Source organism: Anolis carolinensis, chromosome 2 (genome assembly GCF_035594765.1).
Source record: "Anolis carolinensis isolate JA03-04 chromosome 2, rAnoCar3.1.pri, whole genome shotgun sequence".
NCBI lineage: Eukaryota > Metazoa > Chordata > Lepidosauria > Squamata > Dactyloidae > Anolis > Anolis carolinensis.
This window is the reverse complement of record NC_085842.1, coordinates 227,052,506-227,078,921: the sequence shown is the minus strand read 5'-3', so window position 1 is coordinate 227,078,921 and position 26,416 is coordinate 227,052,506. Positions and strand designations below refer to the sequence as shown.

The window sequence follows — 26,416 nt, the reverse complement described above, 5'->3', positions numbered from 1 at the left end:
CTCCTTACAGCAGAGTTACTCCGAGTGGTAGTTCTAGATTAGTGCCCTCAGCTAACAGTTCCTGGCATGTTTACAGTAAATAAAGAAATAACTATATCCAATGGGCAAAAATGTAATGCCCATCCCTGGAATACAGGGGGAAAAATGCTGGTTCCTGATATAAGATAGTCTGAGGACCCCTCCTCTGGAGGATCAAATGTAACAAGTAAATAAATATAGCATTGTCAGAGAAAAGTACATACGCTCTTCACAGAGACGTCCCATCCATCCATCAGGGCAGGAGCACACATTTGGTCGTTCACATACGCCACCATTTTGACACGGGAACCGACAAATAGCTGTGAAAGCAAACAACATCAAAGTAGAATATGAAATAGTTAGATTGAGGATTGGACAAATTCACAAAGTGGAAGGATGCAACTATTCTGCCATAAGACTGGTAGATGATATTTATGACCTTGCTGAAATGGATAAATTGATGGATTTGGTGAGGAGAAAGCCATTAAGTAATTATAATAAGAATTGGGAGTTCTTATTATAATTTTGACAGAACATTAGTAGGATTTGAATAACAGTAGGATCGAATATCACGTTGATGTCCAGTTAAAGCATATACTTAGCAGAAGTAGGATAACTGGATAATGTAACCATTAGCTGGGAAATTGGAAGTCAATTATATTTCCCATTTTCTGTTATTTTTTTGCTTGTATTGTGGGTCATGTAATATAATTTAATAAGATAGTTTGCAGTTGTAGTTATACTGTTAGGATAAATTAATTGTATTTTGTATTTCTTTGCCTCCCCTACATATTGGTGGTGGCGCAGTATGTTAAAGCGCTGAGCTGCTGAACTTGCAGACCAAAAGGTCCCAGGTTCAAATCCCGGGAGTGGAATGAGCGCCCGCTGTTAGCCCCAGCTCCTGCCAACCTAGCAGTTCGAAAACATGCACATGTGAGTAGATCAATAGGCGGGAAGGTAACGGCTCTCCATGCAGTCATGCTGGCCACATGACCTTGGAGGTGTCTATGGACTATGCCGGCTCTTCGGCTTAGAAATAGAGATGAGCACCAACCCCCAGAGTTGGTCACAACTGGACTTAATGTCAGGGGAAAACCTTTACCTTACCTTTTATGTGTTAATAAAGGTATTTTAAATCTTCAAAAAAGAACATATTAAAAGTCACTATATAAAAATTATCCTTGACTATAAGAAAAATGTCTGATGAAGTATGGCAATTTTTAATTAAGCAGTTAAATTTTCATCTCAGCCATGAAATGCATGTATTATGTATATAGAATCATAGAATCATAGAATCATAGAATAGTAGAGTTGGAAGAGACCACATGGGCCATCTAGTCCAACCCCCTGCTAAGAAGCAGGAAATTGCATTCAAAGCACCCCCGACAGATGGCCATCCAGCCTCTGCTTAAAAGCCTCCAAGGAAGGAGCCTCCACCACGGCCCCGGGGAGAGAGTTCCACTGTCGAACAGCTCTCACAGTGAGGAAGTTCTTCCTGATGTTCAGGTGGAATCTCCTTTCCTGTAGTTTGAAGCCATTGTTCCGTGTCCTAGTCTGCAGGGCAGCAGAAAACAAGCTTGCTCCCTCTTCCCTATGACTTCCCTTCACGTATTTGTACATGGCTATCATGTCTCCTCTCAGCCTTCTCTTCTGCAGGCTAAACATGCCCAGCTCTTTAAGCCGCTGCTCATAGGGCTTGTTCTCCAGACCCTTAATCATTTTAGTCGCCCTCCTCTGGACGCTTTCCAGCTTGTCAACATCTCCCTTCAACTGTGGTGCCCAAAATTGGACACAGTATTCCAGGTGTGGTCTGACCAAGGCAGAATAGAGGGGGAGCATAACTTCCCTGGATCTAGACGCTATTCCCCTATTGATGCAGGCCAGAATCCCATTGGCTTTTTTAGCAGCCGCATCACATTGTTGGCTCATGTTTAACTTGTTGTCCACGAGGACTCCAAGGTCTTTTTCGCACACACTGCTGTCAAGCCAGGCGTTATATTTTATTCGTGTCCTGCTTTTTTCTTGAATGGGATTTAAAGCAGCTTCACTTTGATTTCACTTTGTTAACAAGAGAAGCTGGTTTCAAAGCAGGTACATTAATCCTGGCTTATTTTACCAGATTATTGTAAAGATAACTGGAATAATGTTTGGGAAGAGCTTAGTGTAAATAAGAGAAGCTGCTCCATAGTTTAGGCCTCGTATTTGCTGACTGAGTGGTTTGAGTGCTGGACTAAAACTTTGGGGGACCAGGGTTCATATCACTATCCAGCCATGGAAACTCATTGGAGAACATTGATTATCAAGTAGCACTGCCTCCAAATAACTCTAATCAACAAAATATTATGGTAGGATTGTCATAAATCAGTCTACTTGAAAACATAACACTGGGTTGCTGTGAGTTTTCCGGGCTGTGTGGCTTAGTTCTAGAAGCATTCTCTCCTGATGTTTCACCCACATCTATGGCAGGCATCTTCAGAGGTTGTGAGGCCTGTTGGAAACTAGGCAAGTGGTGTATATATATATATATCTGTGGATGTGATGACTCATGGGCCTTGTAGTCCTGTTCCTAGTACTATTGTGGCAGACGAAGAGGAAAACATGGGATTTTCGCCGGTTCAGCCAGAGCCAGAGCCTCTCCACCTGGAGGATGTTTGCCCTCAAGAATTGAGCCAAACAGGCCTTGGGCAGAACTCCCCCCCATTTTCCCGGAGGGACAATTATACTAGAGATAGAGGAGTCAGAGAGGCTAATCGCCGGAGCCTGAGAATCGCTGCCAAACAACTAGCTGATTAGGTCTGCTTCCCTTGGGAAATTCTAAGGAGTCATGCATCTGGACAGAGTTGGGTTTCGCTTCTCGTTCTCTAGGGAAAGTGTTCTGTTGGCGGGAAAACGGGATCCAATATAGGTGTTTGTCGCAAGGGGAACTTTGCGGAGTCAATTGATCAGCTTGAGGAGAGAGATCGTGTGTGGACTTCGTAACCCCAGTTCCTTGCTTCCCGGATCAAGTTTCAAGCCTGCCTTGTTTCACGTTTTGCCACGGACTTTGTTTCATGCTTCATGTTTGCCTCGTTTCAAGTCTTTGATCTAGCCAAGAATCAAGTTTATTTTCCAGCCTTGTTGTCAAGCTACATTGGACCTTAAAGACTCTGTCATTTCCCCACACTATTGCTTGGCAAAGTGTGTGTTTCGGTCAAGTGGATTAAAACTTTGAACTCTAATATCTTATATTGGACAATACATTTCTGGACTATATTTGACCTCATCTGAAAGGTCTGCTTCTGAACTATATTCTTCACTTGTTTTTATTGTTTTTATATATTTCTTTAATAAAGATATTAGATAGAGTCTGGCCTCTGCGCATGGTTATTGGTGTTCTGCAGCCTGGGTCCTGACAGTGGAATGCCAAGGGTGGAGAAAGAACTCTTGCCTGTTTGAGGCAGATGTGAATATTGCAATTGGCCAGCTTGATTAGCATTTCATGGCCTTGTAACTTCAAAGCCTGATTGCTTCCTGCCTGAGGGAATCCTTTGTTGGGAAGTGTTAGCTGGCCCTCACTGGTTTCTTGTCTGGAATTCCCGTTTTCTGAATGTTGTTCTTTAGCAGTAGCCTCACATTTACACACTATGCTGCCCTCTTGTGGCTGCCATATTTGACCTATTTTAGTAATTTTCTGTACGTAATATATTTGTATACAAAGGATGTGTATAACCATGAAGAATTACTTGCTTATTACTTGCTTGTTTTAATATGCTAATAGAGCTATTCAGAAATCAATTACCCATGTCCAATATTAAAAATAAGAAGTGTTTTGTTGTTGTTTCTACAGTTTCTGCAAAATGTCTGCAGAAAACTTGTGTCTCTTTTCTATTTGTGAAGGCAAATATCAAGCACACAGGATTGGCTGAATGATAAAAAAGGATGCAAGCAGCCTATCCCGGGCTTCTTAGTTTAATGTAGTATAATATAAACTGCATAAATACATTTTTTTGGGCATAGCACCCAATCACAACTAATAAGCCAGACTTGTGATCTGGCATTTTGTGTGTGGTTTGGTTTGGCATTTCAGGCTATGTATAGGAGCTTGTTTCTGTGTAATTATGTGTGGAAAGTGGACTGACTACAAGAAAAGATTTTATCAAAATATTAAATAAAACCAACCCACAACAAACTATGAATGCATTTGTAGTAAAAATGCATTTATTCTGCAGGAGAGATATTGGAGTGAATTACTGGATATGTATTCATTTTCTTTATGGTAAAGGTTTTCCCTTGACATTAAGTCTAGTCAAGTCCAACTCTGGGGGTTGGTGCTCATCCATTTCTAAGCTGAAGAGCCAGTGTTGTTTGTAGACACCTCCTAGGTCATGTAGCCGGCATGGCTGCATGGAGTGCCATCTACTCACATTTTGCATATTTTCTAACTGCTAGGTTGGCAGAAGTTGGGGCTAGCAACGGGAGCTCATCCCATCTTGCGGATTTGAACCACCGACCTTCTGGTCAGCAAGTTCTACAGCTTAGCAGTTTAACTCGCTGTGCCACCGTGGATAAAAGGACACATCATCTAACATTTCCGAATGTCGGCCACCGGCCAGAGCCAACACAGTGCTGGACATACATTATTTTTTATTGTTAAAGTATTGGTAAACTTTAATGGTAAAGTCGACCAATACTGGTTCCAGGCTGACATGGGTAAGGCACCTGAACTCTTGAAGCAAGCAGAGGGGCTTTGGATTTGGTGGATCCAAAATTGCCAGAGGAAGCTGATCATAAAGCCATGCCGGAAGTCCTAGAATTTCCTAGAGAGATGTTCTCTCAGATAAAACAAATAGTATGATTTAATTTCTGATTTTTCACTTTCACAGGGCTCCTATGCCCCTAACTCCAGTTAATGTAGAGGGAAGACTGTGCTTCCCCTTCAAAACAAAAGATGTACTTATAGTGGGCATTAATTAATACACTCTTAATTGGGTTAGAATATATTACTCTTGCAGACCAGGGATATTTTAATACTACTGGGGCTAAAGTTTTAGATGATCTATGTGAGTCATTGAAACCAACTGCTTTCATGTTGCTTCTGATGTAGACCCTTCAAAGGTTTAAGCACTGGAGGTCTTTTGTTAGGCAATCAACCTGCATTATTTATATCAGGCTTCTTTAAAATAAAACTCACAAAAGCCCCAGACAAAAAGCCAAAACATGAATCAGAAGAATACGTATCGTTTCTGAAGTTTATGCCTTTGGTCCTTTTTTCATTCATCACAGTGGGGCAGCAAGATGAGATTCAGTAATACTCAATATTTGATGGACATAGAATTGTTAAAAATGAAAAATGACTACTATTATTTTATAGTTGCTTTATATTATTCTTAATCCCAAGGAAAAAAAAGTCAAGATAAAATGTTCCTAGTGATTTGGAAATCAGTCACGTGTAAAAGTCCCATGTCTAGGAGTTAGAGAAGGCCATGGTGTGTGTTTTATGCAATTGCTCAAGAGTACAGTCTGTTTGGAAGCTAAAGACCCCCTTGGCAATACGTGTCAACTCTTTATGTTCCTGGCCCCTTCAGACACCATATTAAAATGCAGTTTAACTTGTGAGCAACAATTACCAGATGATGCACTTTATTTGTTGCCTGGCAAAGTGGGAAAAATCTGCCTGAAAACATATTAAGGTATCATTTTTATGGATTTTATTGTATTCAACTGTTTGAAAGATCTTGGGACATCTTTCTCTAATCCTCAGGATTTTGCTATTTTATGTTTGCCATTTTATTTTTTGAAGGTTTTTGCTATTTTCTTTCAGGGAAGAACTGATGATGAGCCATGAAGGTTATGTGGAGTGGAAGAAAAGCAAATATTTTTTCCACCTCATGGGATCAAGTTTGTGGTTCTGCCATAGGCAGCATAGACCTTCTGATAGTATCTGGAATAAGATTTGATGGCCAGCACTTAAGCAGGTATTTTCAATCTGTGTTCTATACTCATTCTCCAGTTCCCAATCTCACAGGACACATCTACACTGACCCTTTTTTACCAAACGGTGGGCAAACCAGCTCTATAGTGGCTGCACAACACATGGAGTAGATTCGGTGAAGTGTGGGCCATGATCACTTAACGTAGCATTGAACTGCATTAACAAAAAAGCTGCAATGTGCTCCAAATTTTATCCAAGAATCCGGAGTAAACTGCAACTTTGGGTCCATGTAAGCAATTTAGAATTGGTTGAAAGTGTTTACATGGCCCTGTATTCCCTGGGCTCACAGCCTGGAGATACCGCATGGCACTCACCATCACACCCCCTCCCCCATTCTTGTTGTAGCAGTGCTTTGTGGGCATGACATGGTTAGTGCCTGTCGCTCATCATGTCAGGGCAATTGGAGAAGGGAGGGTGAAAGGAAGGTGATTCTTCCTTTTCCCCTTCCCCTCTCCCTTGCTACAATGGGAATGGGAAGAAGGATAGTGGCTGTCTTGCAGCACTGAAACAGGCTCAGCGCCATTGGATGGTGAGGACTCCGCCTCATTTCCACAGCGGTTCAGGGGTTGGAGGTCAAAACCATCCTGGGACCAATATTCAACACTCTGAATTGGCCTTGGGATAAAGGGTCAATGTAGATGTGCTTTTAGATGAGGATGCATGGTTGAAAGCATGGTTCATCAGTCTTGGTGGCCTTCAGAAAAGCATTAAAAGCACTGTATTATCACAGGGTTGATAGCACCTGTTTAAGGATTTTTAGTGCTTGTTTAAGGGTTTTAGCGCCTGTCTAGGAGTCTAACGTTTTTAGAGCCTGTTTAAGAGTTTGTAGCTCCTGTTTAGAAGTGTTTGGCACCTCTTTAGGAGTGTTTAACATCTGTTAAGGGTTTTGGTTCCTGTTCAGGGGTGTTTGGCACCTATTATTATTATTATTATTATTATTATTATTATTATTATTATTATTATTATTATTATTTAATACCCCACTTTTTCTCATCCACGAGGATGTTTAGGGGTATATAGTGCTTTTTAGCTCCTATTTAGGGCTTTTTTTTATTAGTGCCAGAAAACCCCTAAGAACTTTTAAAAGGACAAAATGAATGCATTTCTAGAAATGGGCATTACGAATTATTGTTACATCAAATAGCTACTTACCTTTGCAAGCTGGTGGAGTACTCCAAGTCCCGTTTTCTAAACAAACACTTCGAAGGGAGCCCTCTAGCATGAACCCACTGTAACATGAGAATGTCACCATATCTCCATACTGAAAAAATGTTCCACGGATCAAAGCGTTTTCTACATGAGCAGGTGGCCCGCAAGATATCTCTAGACAGAAACAATAACAGAACTGTTACTGAATTAAACTCCCTCACAACTTCAGAGGGGAAACATGACTATTATTATTATTAATAATAATAACAACAACAACAACAACAATAATAATAATAATAATAATAATATAATCAATAATATTATATAAATTTCTCACCATAAGGAGACTCAAAGTGGCTTACATTAAAACTATTGAATACAATTTAAAATCTTCAAATATACAAACATTAAACAGAATTAAATATCATTGGTATTAAAATTTTTCAAAGCTAAAAACCACAGCACCCCCTGATCTTAAAAGCCTGTCTAAATAAAAAGGTTTTAGCCTGCTGCTGGAAGGATAGCAGGGAGGGGGCCTTTCTGGCTTCCCTGGGCAGGGAGTTCCAGAGTTGAGGGGCAGCCACTGAAAAGGAAGGCCCACTCTCTCGTTCCCACCAACTGAGCTTGAGATGGAGGTGGGAATGAGAGAAGGGCCTCTCCTGAAGATCTCAGGGCCAGGCAGGTTCATACAAGGAGATGCGGTCAGCCAAATAGCCTGTACCTGAGCCATCTAGAGCTCGGAGACCCCAGACACCCAGAAGTGTTATCACTGACAGTTTATAAACACCATGAAGACTTTGGTGTTTTGATATAAAAGCATGGGTGATAGAAATCAACTCCTTTGGCATTTTGTATGTATAGAACAGGGGTCCCCAAACTAAGGACCATGTGCCAGATGTGGCCCTCCAAGGTCATTTATCTTGCCCACGACTTAACTGCAGACTTAGGGTTATCTTAGGTTTGAAATGACTTGAAGGCACAAAACAACAATAATCTTAATTAACTTACCTCATTGGCCAAAAGCAGACCCATATTTCCCATTGAAATACAGGAAAGTTTATGTTGGTTAAAACTGTTCTTCATTGTAAATATTGTATTATTCTTTCATATTTTTTTTTGCATTACAAATAAGTTATGTGCAGTGTGCATAGGAATTCCTTAATTTCTGGGGGACTGCGAATTGACCCTCTGTTTAAAAGGTTTGAGGATGCCTGGTATAGTGAGGCAAACTATTGTTTCCTCCTTAAGGATTTTCCAGAGTATAACCCCTTTTCTTTATTTTATACAATGGAAAGAAAGGAATGATCATGAAAGGAAATTCAGCACAGGAAATAGGAGCTGGATAAACGGTTATAACCATGCTTCAGTCTATGTAGTCCTAACATTTTTATCATCAGGAGGAGAAATAGAAGACTTGGCACCAGAATGGCTCAACTACAGAGCTTGGCAGGTAAAGTGTTGTTCCTACATTGATCTACATGCTAAACTTTATAACTTGCAGGCTCCAAAAGTGTGTGTGTGTGTGTGTGTGTGTGTGTGTGTGTGCTTTAAAGTTGCCTGTTGACTTATGGCGCCTTCATAAATTCCATATGGTTTTCTTTGGCAAGAAATATTTTGAGGTGGTTTTGCCAGTTCCTTCCTCTGAAATACAGCCTACAGTAGCTTGGATCCATTGGTGGTCTTTCATCCAAATGCACAGCCTAATCAACTACTGAGGCTGTAAACACTATGCTGAGCTCTGCTGTATATTCTGCTTCTTCTGGAAACAATGGTTCAAAGAGAGTGAGTCCACTTTAGGTTTTAATATGAACTTTAAAGAGGCTATCTAAGGTCTCTTCTATAGTGCCATATAAAATCCAAATGATCTGCTTTGAACTGGATTTTATGGCAGTGTAGACTCATATAATCCAGTTCAAAGCAGATAATATAGATTATCTGCTTTGATAATCTGGATTATATGGCAGTGTAGAATGGGTCTAAACTGCTGAATCTTATCATTCACCTCTTCAAATACTTAAAAAAAACTGGACTAAGTTCTAAAGCAGTGGTTCTCAGCTTGTGGGTCCCCAGATGTTTTGGCCTTCAACTCCCAGAAATCCTAACAGCTTGTAAACTGGCTGGGATTTCTGGGAGTTGTAGGTCAAAACACCTGGGGACCCACAGGTTGAGAACCACTGCTCTAGAGAGATTCAGTACTCCACTGACATGAACCACCCTAGAAGCAATCAGCCACCAAAGGCAGAAAGAAAGAGAGACTGAGAGGTTAGAAGAGAATAGATGGATGGATGGACTGGTACATGTGTATAAGTAAAGAAGAGAAAGAGAGGATGTTAATGGATATTGAAGAAAAAAGGGGTTATTAGTTCCCATTTATGGATGTGGCTCAACCTAAACTGGCATGTTGCCCTTTAGAATTTCCATTCAGGGAATGAAATCTTCAAAAAGGTTTTCCACTCCCATTTTAGTGGATTTTTCATATAAAATCAGTTGTCTGGGATTCTACACCCAGCAGGGTTAATAATGCCAGCCTGGTTTGATCCTGGCTTTGAGGGAAGTGGAGAATAGTAGTCCAGGTGTCAATCTTAATACCTAATAACAGGCAAATCAACTATAATTTCATTTGCATAATAAAGCAAATTGAAAGCTGAGTTCACAGACAGAAGGCTAGATATTCTTTCAAGCCTTGCCTACCTTGGATTATCACAGATGCCTATTGTTATGATAATCAACTCTTTTATGTGCTTATACATTTATAAATATGTATCAGTTTACACAATCTCTTTATTGTTTACTGGTAAATAGTTTTAGAATGTAGCTTCTGTGGAAAAAAAGCCGTATTCATTTTCAACAGAAACAAAAATGAAAGCCGGTTTTCTTTACTATACTTACTTTCACATTTAGCTCTGGTTGGAGTCCAAGCCTCATCAGGATTACAGGTAATGACAGATGGTCCCCGAAGCTGATATCCTTCTCTGCACTTGATAAATACTTTCTGCCCGACATAAAAAGTTGTCTCTGACAGGAGGGCATTTTCTGGGATTATAAAAGGCACAGGGCATGGATTTGCTGTTTAAGACCATGAAAGAGGGAAAAAGTTAGATTTTAAAGGACTGCTGAGATATTCTTTCACTTAATTAAATTAATTACCAGGGAAATCAGGCTATTTATTATAGCCCATCTTTCAGTTACATAGGACCTAAGACTTACACTACACAGTACAATCTCCCTGTCCCAAGTGGTTGTTCATTCTCTTGGGGAAAAGTGAAGAACTCCTACATTGTGCCTGTCATTTCTGCAGATAGCCATTCACATTCAAAAGCTCGGGGAAATAAAAAAGTTGAAGCCTGGCTATGGAAGTGATTGCCTCTTGTGCCATAAACATGCCCAGATATAGTTTTCTCTCATTTGTAGAGGCCCCAAAAATGCTTCTGTAGGACAGGAATTTCTTCAGTGTTGTCTCCAAACTTTGGGATGCAGCTGTGAACATTCCCAATGTCTTTAGGAGGAGTTCAAAAAGGCATTTCTTCAAAAAAAAATTGCACTCCTTTACTGTTATTGTCAATTTTAATAGCTTGAATTATGCGATGTTTTCAACAGTTTGATTTTCTACACGTTATCATTTGTGTGTATGTTGTTTTTTAAAACTATTTTCATTTATTTCATATCAGAAAAGCAAAACAGAAATGTAATAAATGAATACACACACACACAAACATATAGATATAGGACTTTTTATCATGTCAGAAGCAACTTGAGAACATACTACAAGGCACTTCTGGTGTGAGTGAATTGGCCGTCTACAGAGACGTTGCCCAGGGCAAGCTAGAGCTGACAGACAGAAGCTCACCCAGTATTGGTAACCTTCAGGTCAGCAGTTCACAAGGGTTTAACCCATTAAAACGTAAAGGTTTCCCCTGACGTTAAGTCTAGTCGTGACCGACTTCGGGGGTTGGTGCTCATCTCCATTTTTAAGCCGAAGAGCCGGCGTTGTCCATAGACACCTCCAAGGTCACGTGGCTGGCATGACTGCATGGAGTGCCGTTACCTTCCCACCGGAGCGGTACCTATTGATCTACATACATTTGCATGTTTTCGAACTGCTAGGTTGGCAGGAGCTAGGGCTAACAGCGGGCACTCATTCCGCTCCCGGGATTTGAACCTGGGACCCTTTGGTGGCACAGTGTGTTAAAGCGCTGAGCTGCTGAACTTGCTTAACCCATCGCGCCACCACAATCCTGGGTCTTGAACAATAGAGGGATTTAAAGGTAAGCACCAGATGTTTTAATCATTTTTGAAAAAGACTTGAAACTAGTTATTTCACTACCAGTGAGAGATGTTTATATGACTGCTTCTGCCCATGACTAATAAAACTGCAAAATGGAAAAAAAATCACCATTCCCATAACTGGTTTTAAACTTTAAAAGACATTGGAAGAGCAGATATGGTTCTCGCACATCATGTTATGTCCAACATTAAGAATCTCTGCTGCCCTCTTCGGTTCAATGTGGGTAATTACAGAAAGGGTTGATTATTGTGTGCCCCAAGGTGGCGTTTTCTTAACAAGATTTGCTCAGAAGGGGATTTGCCTTTGCCTTCCTCAGAGGCTGAGAGTGTGATTTGCCCAAGGTCACCCAGTGAGTTTATATGGTTAAGCAGGGACTGGAATCCTAGTCTTCAGAACCACAGTCCAACTATCGATTCACTACATCACACTGGCTCTTTTTCTATTAATTAGTACCAGGATTGAAGATAGAAAATGAAAAAAAACAAACATTTGTTATTGCTAACTGCTGCTACATTGGCTTCAATATAGAGACTCTATGAATGAGAAACCTCCCAAAAACCTAGCCATTTACAGTCTTGCAAAGATCTTGCAAACCTAGGGATTCGGCTTCCTTGAATGAGTCTTTCCATTTGTAGCATAATCTTCCTCTTTTCCTATTGTTTTCAAATTAATCAAGAATTACCACTTTTTTCAAATGAGTTTTGTACACTGTAGAATTAATGCAGTGACTTGGTCTTTATTCTTCTCTGTCCAAAAGTGCTGGTGTCTCATCAAACTACTGATCACAGGATTTAATAGTATTGAGCCATGGCAGTTCAAGTGGTGTCAAATTGCATGAATTCTACTGCACAGATGCACCCATAATCTCATGATATGGCCAAAGACTATTAGCCCCAATTTTATTATTTTGGCATCTAGGCCACATTAGGGCTTGATTAGTTTGATTTGCTGAAGGATGCTTATACAGTAGAGTCTCACTAATCCAAGCCTCGCTTATCCAAGCCTCTGGATAATCCAAGCCATTTTTGTAGTCAATGTTTTCAATATATTGTGATATTTTGGTGCTAAATTCATAAATACAGTAATTACAACATAATATTAGTGCGTATTGAACTACTTTTTCGGTCAAATTTGTTGTATAACATGATGTTTTGGTGCTTAATTTTTAAAACCATAACCTAATTTGATGTTTAATAGGCTTTTCCTTAATCCCTCCTTATTATCCAAGACATTCGCTTATCCAAGCTTCTGCCGGCCCGTTTAGCTTGGATAAGTGAGACTCTACTGGATTTGTCTTCTTGGCTTACCTAAATGCCCATAAGAAACCAATGGTTACCATGCTTATGCTTACATCAGGGACTCTTGATGCATAAAATGAAAGGAAATACATATAAACAGAAGCATAATCTATTAGTCTATTAGTGGCTTAAAATGTGTTAATTTAAAGTGGCACTTTTCTTTAACAGTACTGTATTATATGAGAATATATATAAGAAATCCCAAGTTCATTCTCTTATTTCAGCTGCATAAATTAGGATAAACTTCAGCAAAGCAAATAGGTTCATTCTGAATTAGAAGTATTTTCTGAAAAGGCAGAAACAAAGTTTCAAATAAATCTAGTTTCCACTATTATCACAAAGGAACATACGTTTGCATAGAGGTATTGGATGGCTCCATGTTCCAGCTTCTGTGCACTCTGCAATAGGTTCTCCTTCCAAGGTGTAACCTCTGTTGCAGTAATATGCAGCCCTGCTGCCCACAGTATTGTTTTCATAGAGGGCATTCCCATTCTCAATGAATTCTGGATCTTCACATCTGGTTTCTAAAAATTAGGCAGCTTAATTCAGACAATTCTTTCCCAATATATCTTTTTACTGCATATCAGAATAATAACAATATAAACAGTGAGTTGCAGACACACTATCTGTCAGGACTCTCCCAACATCCATTCCGATCTCTGTAGATACAGAATTTGGACTTTCCCATGCCTTTGGGTAAGGCAAAGCAAGGCTGCATTAAGGCATCCTTGCCCTAGGTTACCTTGGACCAGACACTTGCAGTGTTTGGTCACTGCAAGGGCTGATCGGCATCCATACCAACCTAAGTGGCCAGTGCAGATGTGGCCTCAGAGGACTAGATCTCTATTGATCACATAGAAAAGAAACCTAAACTAACAAACATCACAATCACAGAAGATAATCCAATAATCACCTTCACAGGATGGAAAGGGCTTGCTCCAGGATCCATTGGCTAAGCAGGTGATGTTTTCAGGTCCAAGGAGATGGTATCCAAAATTACATACAAAGGAAATGTTGCTTCTATATGTGTTTTCTAAGAAGACCGAGTAGGCATTTTCTACAGTTGGTGGTAATTCACATCTTATGCCTAGAAAAGGAGATAACCATTCAATATATTTTGTATTTATGTTAATATAGTGTTTCTTTTAATGAATAGTATTCTATCCCCCACAACAGCAAAACAGTAGCATAACAAGAATGAAGATTTGAAATGTGATTTGACTTGGAGCATTTGTTTTGAAAGGTGTGTCTGTCTGTGTTGTTGAAGGCTTTCATGGCCATGGTCACAGGGTTGTTGTATGTTTTGTGGGCTGTATGGCCATGTTCCAGAAGTATTCTCTCCTGATGTTTCGCCCACATCTATGGTATGCCTGCCATAGATATGGGCGAAACGTCAGGAGAGAAAACTTCTGGAACATGGCCATACAACCCGCAAAACATACAACAACCCTGTGTGTCTGTCTGTCTGTCCGTCTATCTATCTTATCTATGTTTCATGACCAGCAGCCATTAACACAATGTTCTCTATTAATCTATTCCAGTGATTCCCAAAGTGGGCACTACTGCCCCCTGGTGGGTGCTGCAGTGATCCAGGGGCGATGATGGCACCTATTAGGACATGGGGCGGGGCCAGGGGAGTGGTGGGGCCTCTTCCCAAGTGCTGGGGACAGGGCTGAGTACCTGAGGCACCTGTTAGGACACAGGGGGTGGAGCTAGCGGAGTGGGCATGGCTTCTTCCCAAGAGCTCGAGACAGGGCTGAGCCTCTATACCTCTCCTGAGAGGCCTTTTAGGACTAAAGGGCAGGGCTAGGGGTAGGGCCTCTTCCCAAGTGTGAGACAGAGCTGAGCCTCTGTATACCTTCCCTGAGGCGCTTGTTAGAGTACGGGGCAGGGTATAGAGGTTCAGCCCTGTCAGGCACTTGGGAAGAGGCCCCGCCCTCTCCTCTAGCCCTGCCCCCTGTGTCCTGGCAGGCACCGCAGGACAGGGAAAGAAGCTCAGCCCTGCCTCAGAGCTCGTAACTCCGCCCATCCCAGTCCTGGCCACCCATTTGTGGCCCCGCCCACCTCCCTCTCCTCCACTCAGCCTTGCATCTTGGACTAGGGGAGAGGTTCAGTCCCGCCCCCTTGAGCAGGAGCCACGCCTACCCCCTAAGCCACGCCCCGTTTCCAGGGGACGCTGAGTAATATTTTTTCTGGAAAGGGGGCGTTCGGTCAAATAAGTTTGGGAACCACTGATCTATTCAGTGCCCTTCTAAAGCTACACAAGTTGATGACCATCATAATACTGCCCTTTTTATTTGATCTGAAACTTCCACCATTTACCTTAATCAAACAGAATTTCACCAGGATAACCATGTCTCTCCCCACTTGCTCTATGGGATCAGCGTAATGCCTTTTGAGTGGTAAGACTAGCAGCTTTACCTCTGGAAATTCAGTATAGTTTCTACTATGTTGTGCTTCTGAGTGACAGCCACTGGGAGAGAGGGCTGTATGTTATTGTGGGGGGTCTCTTCTACTCTCCTTGATGCTCTATCCATTGGTACTGATCTTTACTTACTCACACACGTAGGGGCTGAGGGGCTCCACTTCTTGTTAACATGGCAGATCCTTCGAGTTGGCCCCTGTAGTTCAAATCCTTGATCACAACTGTAAAGAACTTCATCTCCAAATAAGAAATCTTTGCCAATAATAGATCCATTATCTATGGGCTCAGGGGCCCCACATGATATTTCTGAATATGGATACAAAAGTTAACGTTTTATTTGCATGTCTTTACAGAAACACATGTTTTCTCTTCTTAAACTCACCCTCCCACTTTTTCTTCTTCCCAGGCAGGACTAGGATGGTGGTTGATCTGCATCAATGGGTTTGCTAATAATAAATTACTGAAAGCACAAGTAACCTAAATTCTGGAACTCAGTAGGGCAGTGGTTAGTGAAAGGGATTCAATAATGCCATTGTGTTATGCAGTCATTTTAGGGTGCTTTAAGATCCTGGAGCTTCATCCAAGACTGAGGCATGGTGTGAAAAACAAAGCAAAACATATACTGTATGTGTGTGTATGCATATGTGTATGTGTGTGTATGTGTGTGTGTGTATATATATATATATGTGTGTGTGTGTGTGTGTGTGTGTTAGTAGTCACCAGCTAATACATAGCTTAGAGGACCATAGTGATTCTTGAACAGAAATGTTGAAAGACAGATCACCCTGGGTGCAGCTTTGTCTCTTCCACTTAAGAGATTTGGCAATCTTATGGACACTATAGATAACAAGTTGAGCCTCATATGTGCCTTTTGTCCTGTTCCGTCCCCCAGGACGATGGTTTGCCTTACCTATTGGTCGTTTGTTTGTTTTCCCTCCTTTACATTTTGTTTGAGCCTCTGGCTGCAAAAGCCTAGGAAAAGTGGCTTGGAATCTGCAAGAGCTGGCTGCAGTTTTCTTTGCAGTGATTGGTCAAAGAGTGCAACATCTTAGGACCGCCCTTTTTACCAGGGTCTAGTCTCCATTTTAGAGTTTCATTCTGGCTATAGTCTTCCAACGTGCTGGAGCTGTGCAAAGCTAACTGGGACAAATCATCCTCAAAACCAGGCCAATCTAAGCCTATCCAAATTAGATAAGTATTGAATTATATTGATCTGGAATAGGAAATCTAGTTAGAGGAGCAGAGTTATTCCATCGCTTCTAGAACTAATCTTTGCTGTAAAGATAGGGAAGGAAAGAGTTTCTCCTTCTAATATAGGCAGTGTGATTAGGGTATAGTGGTTTTATAATCACTTTTGCCTTCTGGAACCAGGGATAATTCTGTGACTAAAACCTATAGAAATTTGTTTCATTTTCTGCAACTTTAAGATCTGTGCCAGGTTTACAACCTTGTATGAATAAACATCCTTTTTTGAAGTTATCCAGACTCAGTCGTTCAATATCTATAGGACAGCTTATAGGGATTTGCAGTTCGCCCGGATAAAGGACAGCACGTTTCAGTTTTATAGCTTTTTATTGTCCGGCGGACGGCACAGTTTTGAGGTCGATCAGCGGTTTTTCCGCTTCAGCTAGCTTGCACGGCTTTATAGTTTTTTATAGTTTAGGAAGTTTTAGTATAGGCTGCGGCTTTTCCGCCTGAGCTCAGTCTGCATACCTAAAGACTCTACCAGCGTCTGAGGCAGTGGAGCCCGCTCTCAGACCTGAAGGAGTCAAATAGTGGGGCTCTATTTCCTTGCTATTTGGCTCGCGTGTGCGCACGTAGCCCAGTGGCTTTCTGGGTTTGCACAGGCTGTGCAGTTCCCAGCAACGTCCAGGGCTCCCTCGGCGGTAGACCTCGAGCCGCGGAGCACCAGCGACAGTTCTTTGGCTGGCTCTGAGGCGTGGAGCCCACCAGAACCAGGCTAGAACCTGGACAGGCCTGGCAACGCTGCTGCGAGTTCGGCCAGAGCACTCAACCGGCTTTGACAGCCTCTTCATCAGGAGTTCGGCCGGAGCACTCGGCCGGCTTTGACCTGCCTCATGGTCCGGCGGTGGTGACCTGCCTCATCGTCCTGCGGTGGTGACCTGCTTCATTGACCTGCAGTGGTGACCTGCCTCATCGTCCTGCGGCGGTGACCTGCCTCATCGTCCTGCGGCGGTGACCTGCTTCATTGACCTGCGGCGGTGACCTGCCTCATCGTCCTGCGGTGGTGACCTGCCTCATCGTCCTGCGGTGGTGACCTGCCTCATCGTCCTGCGGTGGTGACCTGCCTCATCGTCCTGCGGTGGTGACCTGCTTCATCGACCTGCGGTGGTGACCTCCCTTCACAGCGGGGAGGAGGCGTCTCTTCTCTCCTCCTTTCCAAAGCCAGCCTCGGTGCTCCTTCGGCGGCAGGCCTCGAGCCGCAGAGCACGAGGTGCTTGAAAATTTGGCGAAGTCGCCATTTTGGCAGTTTACGTCACTCGGGCAAGGGAGGTATCAAGTGGCAAGTTGCTGTCAGTTGACATTTTGCAGCTTGCCCACCAAAGTCTGGCGCCAAAGGTTACAATCTTTGTAAAGTATAGTTACTTAGTGATATATATTGCTATGGTTAAGTGCTGTGAATTGTATTATATATTGAATTTGCTTTTATTGTAAATTTACTTGCAGGTATATTGCATTTGCCTTTGTTGTAAATTTACTTGCTATTAAGAATACATAATGTCTATGCAATTTCAAGATGATACAGATGGTATACCTCCTTCTGAGGCTGAAAGTAGGAATGAAAGGCCCCAAAGGATAAAGCACCCTTCAGCCAAGATGCTAGCCCATCTAATAGATGAAAAGGAGCTCCTCCATGTGAGGTTAGGTTCGGCATGGGAGCGCATCACAACATTAATGGACAGAATAGAGAGCTTGGGTATCACAAGGGCGCCAGCCATATTACAGACAGACCTCGAAGAAGCCTTCGGTCTTTGGAGGGGTTTAGTGTCTAAGATAGTCCAGGTCCTCGAGCGCATTAACGCCAAGGATTCAGAGTTAGAAATAGGGAGTGTTTTAGCTGACACTAATGAGAAAGAAAATAGGGTCAGGGCAATCCTAGCTTCCTTATGCAGCCATGAGACCAATCTTTTAAAATCACCTGCTGTGGCACTTAGTCTTAAGTCCAACCGCTCTAGCCAGGTATCTAAACTAAGGGAGCGTGCATCGTCTAAACACAGCCACTCTAGCAAGTCTGCTGCTGGGAGTGCCATCTCTTCCCTAGCTGCCTTGCACATTAAGGAGACTGCACGTCTGGAGCTACAGAGCAAGGTTGCGGAGGCGGAAGCTGATGCAAAAGCAGCTGACCACACTTTCCACCTTAAAGAGGAGGAACAGCGACTCCAAATAGAACAGGCCCAAAGGCAATGTGAAATAGAAATGCTTAGAATAAGGATGGATGCTACTGCCAAAAAGGTAAAGGCTGAGACTTTGGCCAAGGTCCTAAGTGGGCAACTCACAGAAGAAAATGTAAGTCAGTTGCCGAAGCAGGACCCTTCTTCCAAGGTGCTTGTGCATCTTAATAGCTTAAACAGCCAGCTTTCTGACGAGGAACATGAAGACTTCTCCGTTTGGTCAGAACAGGGCCCTAAAGTTGCCTTCGGGCTGCCGGAAGTTCAAAGCGTCATAGCGGGGAGCTCCTCTTTGCTCAGTTTGCCTGTGCCTCCTACTAAGATTCCCGAGCAGTCAGCCAAACCATCAAAGCCTATCACCAATTGGGCCCTACAAGCAAGTCCAAAAGGAACCATCTGTCCGTCTACAGACGATGCCTTCCCTCCAAAGGGTCAAAGGTCGACACCAGGAGCACGGGATTTCTCCCTGCAGCAGCCAACGCCACATAAGACACCATCAACACCAGAATCCCAACTCGTCTCGATCCTTAGAAGTCCCAAAAGAGACCTCAAGGACAAGGGAGTCGAAAAGTTTTCAGACAAGCCTGAAGAGTTCCTTCTCTGGAAGGTTACCTTCAAGAGGGCAATTAGAGACTTAAAGTTGTTGCCTGAAGAAGAGCTGACCCTGCTAGGCGCCTGGTTGGGTCCAGCATCATCTTCTCAAGTTAAGAGAATATATTCAGCCCATGTAGCTGACCCCGACAAAGCCTTGGAAAAGGCTTGGGACAGATTACATCAGCGGTATGGAGCTAGCACGGAGATTGAAGCATCTCTAATGGACAAGCTGCAAAGGTTCCCAACCTTAAAGCTCAAGGACTGCAAGCTCCTGTGGGACCTCAGTGATCTTCTTGCAGAGTTAGAGTCGGCCAAGGAGAATCCAGAGTTGCCTGGACTGCAGTGCCTCGATCAGCATCTGTCCCAGCGGCAGATTCTGGGCAAACTTCCCTTCGCCCTGCAGGAAGACTGGGGAAAACAGGTTTTTAACTACAAGGAAGCCCATTCTCAGGCGTACCCACCGTTTTCCCATCTGGTCCAGTTCATCACCAGAGCGGCCAGGGAAAGGAATGATCCACAGACGGGCCTGCCCACCTTATATCAGGGGATCCATCCAGGGAAGGCACCTGAAGTGGACAAGAAACCACCTAGAGAGGCCAATAGACCTGTCAGCGTAAAGGCAGTCGAAACTCAACACAAGACTGACGAACCCAGGTCAGAGGTAAAAGAGTTGCTTTGCCCTATTCACCAAAAGCCTCACAGCTTGGCCAACTGCAGGGAGTTTAGTAGGAAGACATACAAAGAAAGGCAACAGCTAATTCAAAAGCAGGGAATCTGCTTTAGATGCTGTGGAGCAACTCCGCACTTTGCATCCAACTGCAAAGAAATCGTCAAGTGTGAGAAATGCAACAGCCTCAAGCATTGCACCGCAATGCACAACTCCACACCAAAAGAAAAGTCAGCGGTCGAAGACACCGACAAGCCAGCCGCACCAGAGATGCAGGTGGAAGTTTCAGCAGTCGCCTGTACAGAGCTGTGTTCTGACTCGCAACAGTTAAGAGTTTGTCATCCTATCTGCCTAGCGGATGTATATCCAGCCAAGAGCCCTTGGCTTAGAAAGAGACTCTATGTGGCCCTGGATTCACAGAGCGATGCCTCCCTGGCTACTCCAGAGTTCTTCCGCATGTTTGACCTTAAAACCAAGATGGTCGACTACACTATGACTACGTGTGCAGGAAAAAAGAAGTTGCAGGGTCGCATAGCATCTGGCTTTGTTGTCTCCTCTTGCGACCAGAAGAGACAGTTCAAGCTGCCAGACCTGATTGAGTGTTCCTCCATCCCTCGGAACAAAAAGCAAATTGTAACTAAAGAAGTTGTGGAGGCTCATCCACATTTGCGACGGTTAAAGAATGCTATACCAGCCTTTCAGCCAGATGTGGACATTGCCCTTTTGCTTGGCTCGGACTGCCCGAGCTTGTTTTGTGTGAACGACCAAGTTAAAGGACCCCCAGGTGCACCCATCGCACAACAATTGCCATTAGGCTGGACAGTCATAGGCCCAGTGTGCATAAACAAGATGCACCCACCATCGTCTTTGGACTCCAATCAAGCACAGGTGCTTAAAGGTGGACGTCCTACACTTGTGCGCAGTTGCCTAAGTCATATCTCAGTCTACTGCCAAGCAATAACTCCAGAGTATTCCTCCATCTTCAAAGTCTCTGAGAGAGACGAAGCCACAGCGCTCTCGAAAGATGAGCAAAGGTTTTCGGACATTATGAATGCTCAAGTCTCACGAAGTGCAGAGGTGAAAGCCTGCAAATCAACCACAGAAATCAAGATGGGCCAAAGATCTTGTCTGGAACGACACCATTTTGAACGTTTTTCGGAATGGCACAGTCTTCTTAGAGCAATTGCTAGACTTACACATCGTTTAGCTTGCAAAGATAGTGAGCCTTCACAGGTCCAGGATATGATAAAGGCTAAGAGCGTCATATTCAAGTCAGTGCAGAGATCTGTTTTCAAGCAGGAAATAGCTAGGCTAGAGCAAGGGCTTAACACCCCCAGCCGGAGTTTCTTGCGTGAGTTAAACCCATTTCTAGACAAGGAGGGCATTTTAAGAGTGGGAGGGAGGTTAGCTAAGGCTAAACTCAAAGTGTGTACAAAGAACCCCATCATTGTACCCCCCAATAGCCATATTGCTTTGTTGTTGGTTCGTCACTACCATGAGAAAATCCATCATCAGGGTAGAACTCTAACTGAGGCAGCCCTTAGAAATGAAGGTCTGTGGGTAGTAAATGCTAAAAGTTTGGTCAGCAGTGTTATTTTTAAATGTGTCAAATGTCGGCGACTCAGACGAAACTGTCAAAGTCAGTTGATGGCAGAACTACCTCAGGATAGGACTTTGACAGACCCACCCTTTTCCCATGTGGGAATCGATGTGTTTGGTCCTTGGGAAATTGTTACCAGAAAAACCAGGGGTGGTGTTGTAAATAATAAAAGATGGGCGGTTTTGTTTACTTGTTTGTCAAAACGAACTGTCTATATTGAAGATGTAGAGGGAATGGACACTTCATCATTTTTAAATGCATTGAAAAGGTTCATAGCCCTCAGAGGGCCAATTAAGTCAATTCGATCGGACTGTGGCACCAATTTTGCATGTGCAGACCTTAGCCAACCACTTCAGGAAGAGGTGGAAGGCCGAATACTTAAGCCAGCTTCCAACCAGAAGACTCTGGCAAACCCCAGAGGACAATTTCAAGGTGGGAAACCTTGTGTTGCTAAAGGACAAAGACTTGCCCCGCTATGCCTGGCCTATGGGCATTACACTAAAGACCTTTCCTTGCCCTGACGGTAAGGTTAGAAAAGTTCAGGTAAAGACTCATAGTAAGGACAAAATGTCTGTCCTGGACAGACCAACCAGCAATCTCGTGTTGCTTGTCCAAAGTGTGTAAGTTTTATACTGTTTTATTGTTGTGTATACAAAGGTGTTTGTATGTTTTTGATTGGTAAATTCCCACATCCTGGGAATTTAGCGGGGAGTGTTCCGTCCCCCAGGACGATGGTTTGCCTTACCTATTGGTCGTTTGTTTGTTTTCCCTCCTTTACATTTTGTTTGAGCCTCTGGCTGCAAAAGCCTAGGAAAAGTGGCTTGGAATCTGCAAGAGCTGGCTGCAGTTTTCTTTGCAGTGATTGGTCAAAGAGTGCCACATCTTAGGACCGCCCTTTTTACCAGGGTCTAGTCTCCATTTTAGAGTTTCATTCTGGCTATAGTCTTCCAACGTGCTGGAGCTGTGCAAAGCTAACTGGGACAAATCATCCTCAAAACCAGGCCAATCTAAGCCTATCCAAATTAGATAAGTATTGAATTATATTGATCTGGAATAGGAAATCTAGTTAGAGGAGCAGAGTTATTCCATCGCTTCTAGAACTAATCTTTGCTGTAAAGATAGGGAAGGAAAGAGTTTCTCCTTCTAATATAGGCAGCGTGATTAGGGTATAGTGGTTTTATAATCACTTTTGCCTTCTGGAACCAGGGATAATTCTGTGACTAAAACCTATAGAAATTTGTTTCATTTTCTGCAACTTTAAGATCTGTGCCAGGTTTACAACCTTGTATGAATAAACATCCTTTTTTGAAGTTATCCAGACTCAGTCGTTCAATATCTATAGGACAGCTTATAGGGATTTGCAGTTCGCCCGGATAAAGGACAGCACGTTTCAGTTTTATAGCTTTTTATTGTCCGGCGGACGGCACATGTCCCTTATGATTCCTGCAAAAAGCAGTCCAAGATCTCAAAAATTGAACTTTCCTTACCATATCATAGGTAAGTATCAAAGATAATTTCCCCATAGAGTGACATATAAATCTAGATACTTTAGTAAAAAAATCAGCACCAAAAATCTGGATTGACTTGTCCATGGGTACATACTTACATGGGTAAGTACTGTACCTTTAACTCGTATAAAAAAGCAAGAATTCTCTTCTCTGAGAAGAGTAATGAAAGGCAAGAACTTCCCTGGCCCTGAGGCAGCGGCATTGGTGCTTTCCCTTCTCCACAAAATGACCCTTCGGTTATATCAAAACCCACAGTTATGCATGAAGTCAACTTATGTATAGTAATAGACAAAATTCCATTATATAGACTTCTCCCCTAACATTAAATTATTGTTGAATGCTATTTGAATGCATCTCCAGTCAAAATCAATGCACTCCCATTTTCTCCTTTTAAAAAGCCATATTCAATCTGAACTTGACATGAAATTAATGCATAGCTTACTTTTGCACATCGGTGTTGCTCCACTCCATAGCTTATCTGCTTGACAGGTACGTTCTGCATCACCCTATCAGGCAAGAGAAGGATTCAGAAAATACCATGAAATATCCATCTTTTTGACATTTTCTCATATTCTTTGAAAAGCCAAAGAAATCAGAAGTATGTATGCTTTAATTTCTCCATATTTTACTGGGGGCATGAAACCTCATCTGGAAAATGAAATTTTAATTTTTCTCTCAGTATGCATCCATCCTGTATTATTAATGTAGTTTGATTCCACTTTAACTGTCATGGCTCAATGCTATGGAATCATGGAAGCTGTAGTTTCACAAAGTCTTTAGATTTCTCTGCCAAACAGGCTTGATGCCTCATTAAGCTACAGCTTCCAGGATTCCATAGCATTGAGCCATGGCAGTTAAAGTGGTGTCAAACTTCATTAATTCTTCAGTGTAGATGCCACCCTTTATAATGTGGATTATAAAATATTATGGTTCTATATTTAATAAAATTATTATCACATATAAATGTGATCTGACTCGTTGTTGCCCGCCTCTTAACAAGCAATAGACATATGGCACTTCAATAGGTAGAATTGTGTTGCCCAGCTCCATTTTATATTTTTAGCATTTTAATTTTTTTTTGAAAAACTATGTTTTATATGTTTATATATTGCTAATTTCCTTGATGATATCTAGAAAGGAAGTCTGGTTACAAATATTAATATAGACATGTGCATGTAAGTAAATAATAGTAAAAGATGCCATTGTGTTATGCAGTCAGTCACCCTGCATCACACTTTTCTGTAGTATAGTTTTTCAATACATATTTCATAGAGTCTCAACCAATTCAACATATTTTGTGGCAGCCACAGAAATGAAGTTTCTGGAGGATAACAACTAATTTCAAAATAAGTACTGCGCAATAAAACTTAAAACTTCAATAACATTAACATTAAAATAACACTTTCAAACCAGGAACAAAAAAATTCTAAATTCGTAATTTAGAACATATATTATTATATAAACAACAGGATTATACAGGAGAATCCTGGGCATGTAGAATTGTTGGTCATTATATGAGTTCTTAATATTTTCTCATTCAAAAAACTCTTCATAAATTCAAACAGCTAAGACACAAAAAACTTTTCCTTAGTCTTCTCCTGTTGTGTTAGTCTCCTTCTTGAAGTGTTTTTAAATATAGCAACAAATTCAAAAATATGATTGCTTATCTACAAATGGAAATAGTACAGAACACATTGTCTATGATAACTACTACCTAATTCAGATGCTTTTGTTCTGAAAGATGCAGAACTGTAATTAAGAGCAAGATCTCAATCCAATGTTATCATTTGGGGTCTTCATCTCTGGATGCAAAATAAACACATGCTATGCCAGTTTTAAATGGCACATGTGTGTATTGTATATTAATTCTTTCCAATATATAAAAGCAGGCTGAACCCTACTTGAATGTTAATGGGCCAGGAGCAGCAAATAAGACAAGCATACCTCCTTCACGTATGACATATTTCTAGTTTATATCTGGATTTGCATAGAAGAAGCCATATTAAAAAAGCATGAGTCACATAAGAGATCTGAACAAATTTCATTCTGATCTATTATGTTATCTATTGCTTATCAGTACACTATAAAGCTGGTATCATTGACTCACATCTAATTCATAACCAGAGCTGCATTTATAAAGAATGGTGTCTTTGTAGTTGTATTTGTTGCCAACTACAATCCCATGGTCTGGAAATTCAGGTAGTCCACAGGACACAGGTGCACAGATATCACTTGAAAACAATGGCATCCAGTTGCCATCATTCTAAAAAGAAGAGAAGGCATATTCAAGGTTTGCTAGTGGCATAAAAAGAACAAACAGAATTGCAAATAGCAAATACAATATAAAATCCATCAGATTCTGATTCCTTAACATGTATGCAAGACCTTATATCTACAGTGAGGTTTTTATTTCTCTTTTCCAAATTAATTGAACACACACATATCTTTACAGAAACCAAGAGGAAGTACTGCACAATGAATTTAGGGATCTATACTGTTGTTGCTGTGTGGGCAACACATTCTAAGCCTCAGAGGAAGGCAAGGGCCAACTGATCAGAACAAATGTTGCCCAGAAAAACCTGTGACAGGTTTGCCTTTGGGTCCTATAAGTCAGAAATTATTTGACTACACACAGCAACATTATGCATAGAATCTCTGACAATTACTTTTAAAACTATATATTTACCTGGCATGTTGAGTTTCTTGCACCAATTAAAAGATAGCCTTCTGGGCATGATAAGGTAATGCTCTTGTTCACAGTGAATTCAGCTCCAGAGATAATTATATTGTTTATATTTTCTGGCAGGGGGCATTTTTGGGGGCAACAAGAAATCATATCAAGGGACCAATGTCCATCTTCCTGACAGGTGCATGTATCCATTTCTGTCTCCATCACATAACCTTCCAGACATCTGTAACACACAAAGCAAACTTTTGCCATTAACAATAGGGCCAATTCAGAAAATCGGAAATCAAAATCCTCTCCAATTAGTATTTCCATTTTATTTTATTTTAAAATAAAACCAGAACCAGTGTATTCCTCCTCTCATTCCTGACCTTGAATTCTATTTTTGGTAAAGGTCAGGTTATAAAACAAGGTGGTGGTGGTAATGATGATAATAACAATGACAAAATTGACAGTAACAATAGAAAAAAATCAGCAATCTCAAGCTCAGCACCAAGGACATACTGATCAGCTTCGATATGGGGTCTCTATTTACTAAGGTTTCGGTAGCAAACATCATTGCACTAATCAACCAGAATTTCCCAGAAGACATCACAGTCCTGTTTCACCATTGCCTCACCAGAAGCTACTTTCAGAGGGACAATGAAGTCTATGAACAGAAAGATGGAGTGGCCATGGGGAACCCTCTCAGCCCAGTCATAGCAAATTTCTACATGGAACAGTTTGAAAAACAAGCTCTAGAAACAGCACCAAAAAAGCTCACTATATGGTTCAGATATGTGGATGACAACTTTACCATTTGGAG

General features: G+C 41.8%; 1 protein-coding gene across 3 annotated transcripts in view; it reads right to left on the bottom strand.

Moving 5' to 3' along the window:
* svep1 (sushi, von Willebrand factor type A, EGF and pentraxin domain containing 1) overlaps nt 1–26,416 on the bottom strand; it is a 145,704-nt gene that overhangs the window by 11,418 nt on the left and 107,870 nt on the right. For all 3 annotated transcript variants that reach the window (XM_016997358.2, XM_062971841.1, XM_008120499.3), the window contains 9 exons: nt 25,612–25,837; nt 25,033–25,188; nt 23,368–23,431; nt 15,279–15,452; nt 13,635–13,808; nt 13,072–13,245; nt 10,028–10,204; nt 7,142–7,312; nt 243–338 (listed from right to left, as the gene is read on the bottom strand). In XM_016997358.2, the coding sequence (XP_016852847.1) occupies nt 243–338; nt 7,142–7,312; nt 10,028–10,204; nt 13,072–13,245; nt 13,635–13,808; nt 15,279–15,452; nt 23,368–23,431; nt 25,033–25,188; nt 25,612–25,837 (1,412 nt within the window). The remainder of the gene's footprint in view (nt 1–242; nt 339–7,141; nt 7,313–10,027; nt 10,205–13,071; nt 13,246–13,634; nt 13,809–15,278; nt 15,453–23,367; nt 23,432–25,032; nt 25,189–25,611; nt 25,838–26,416) is intronic.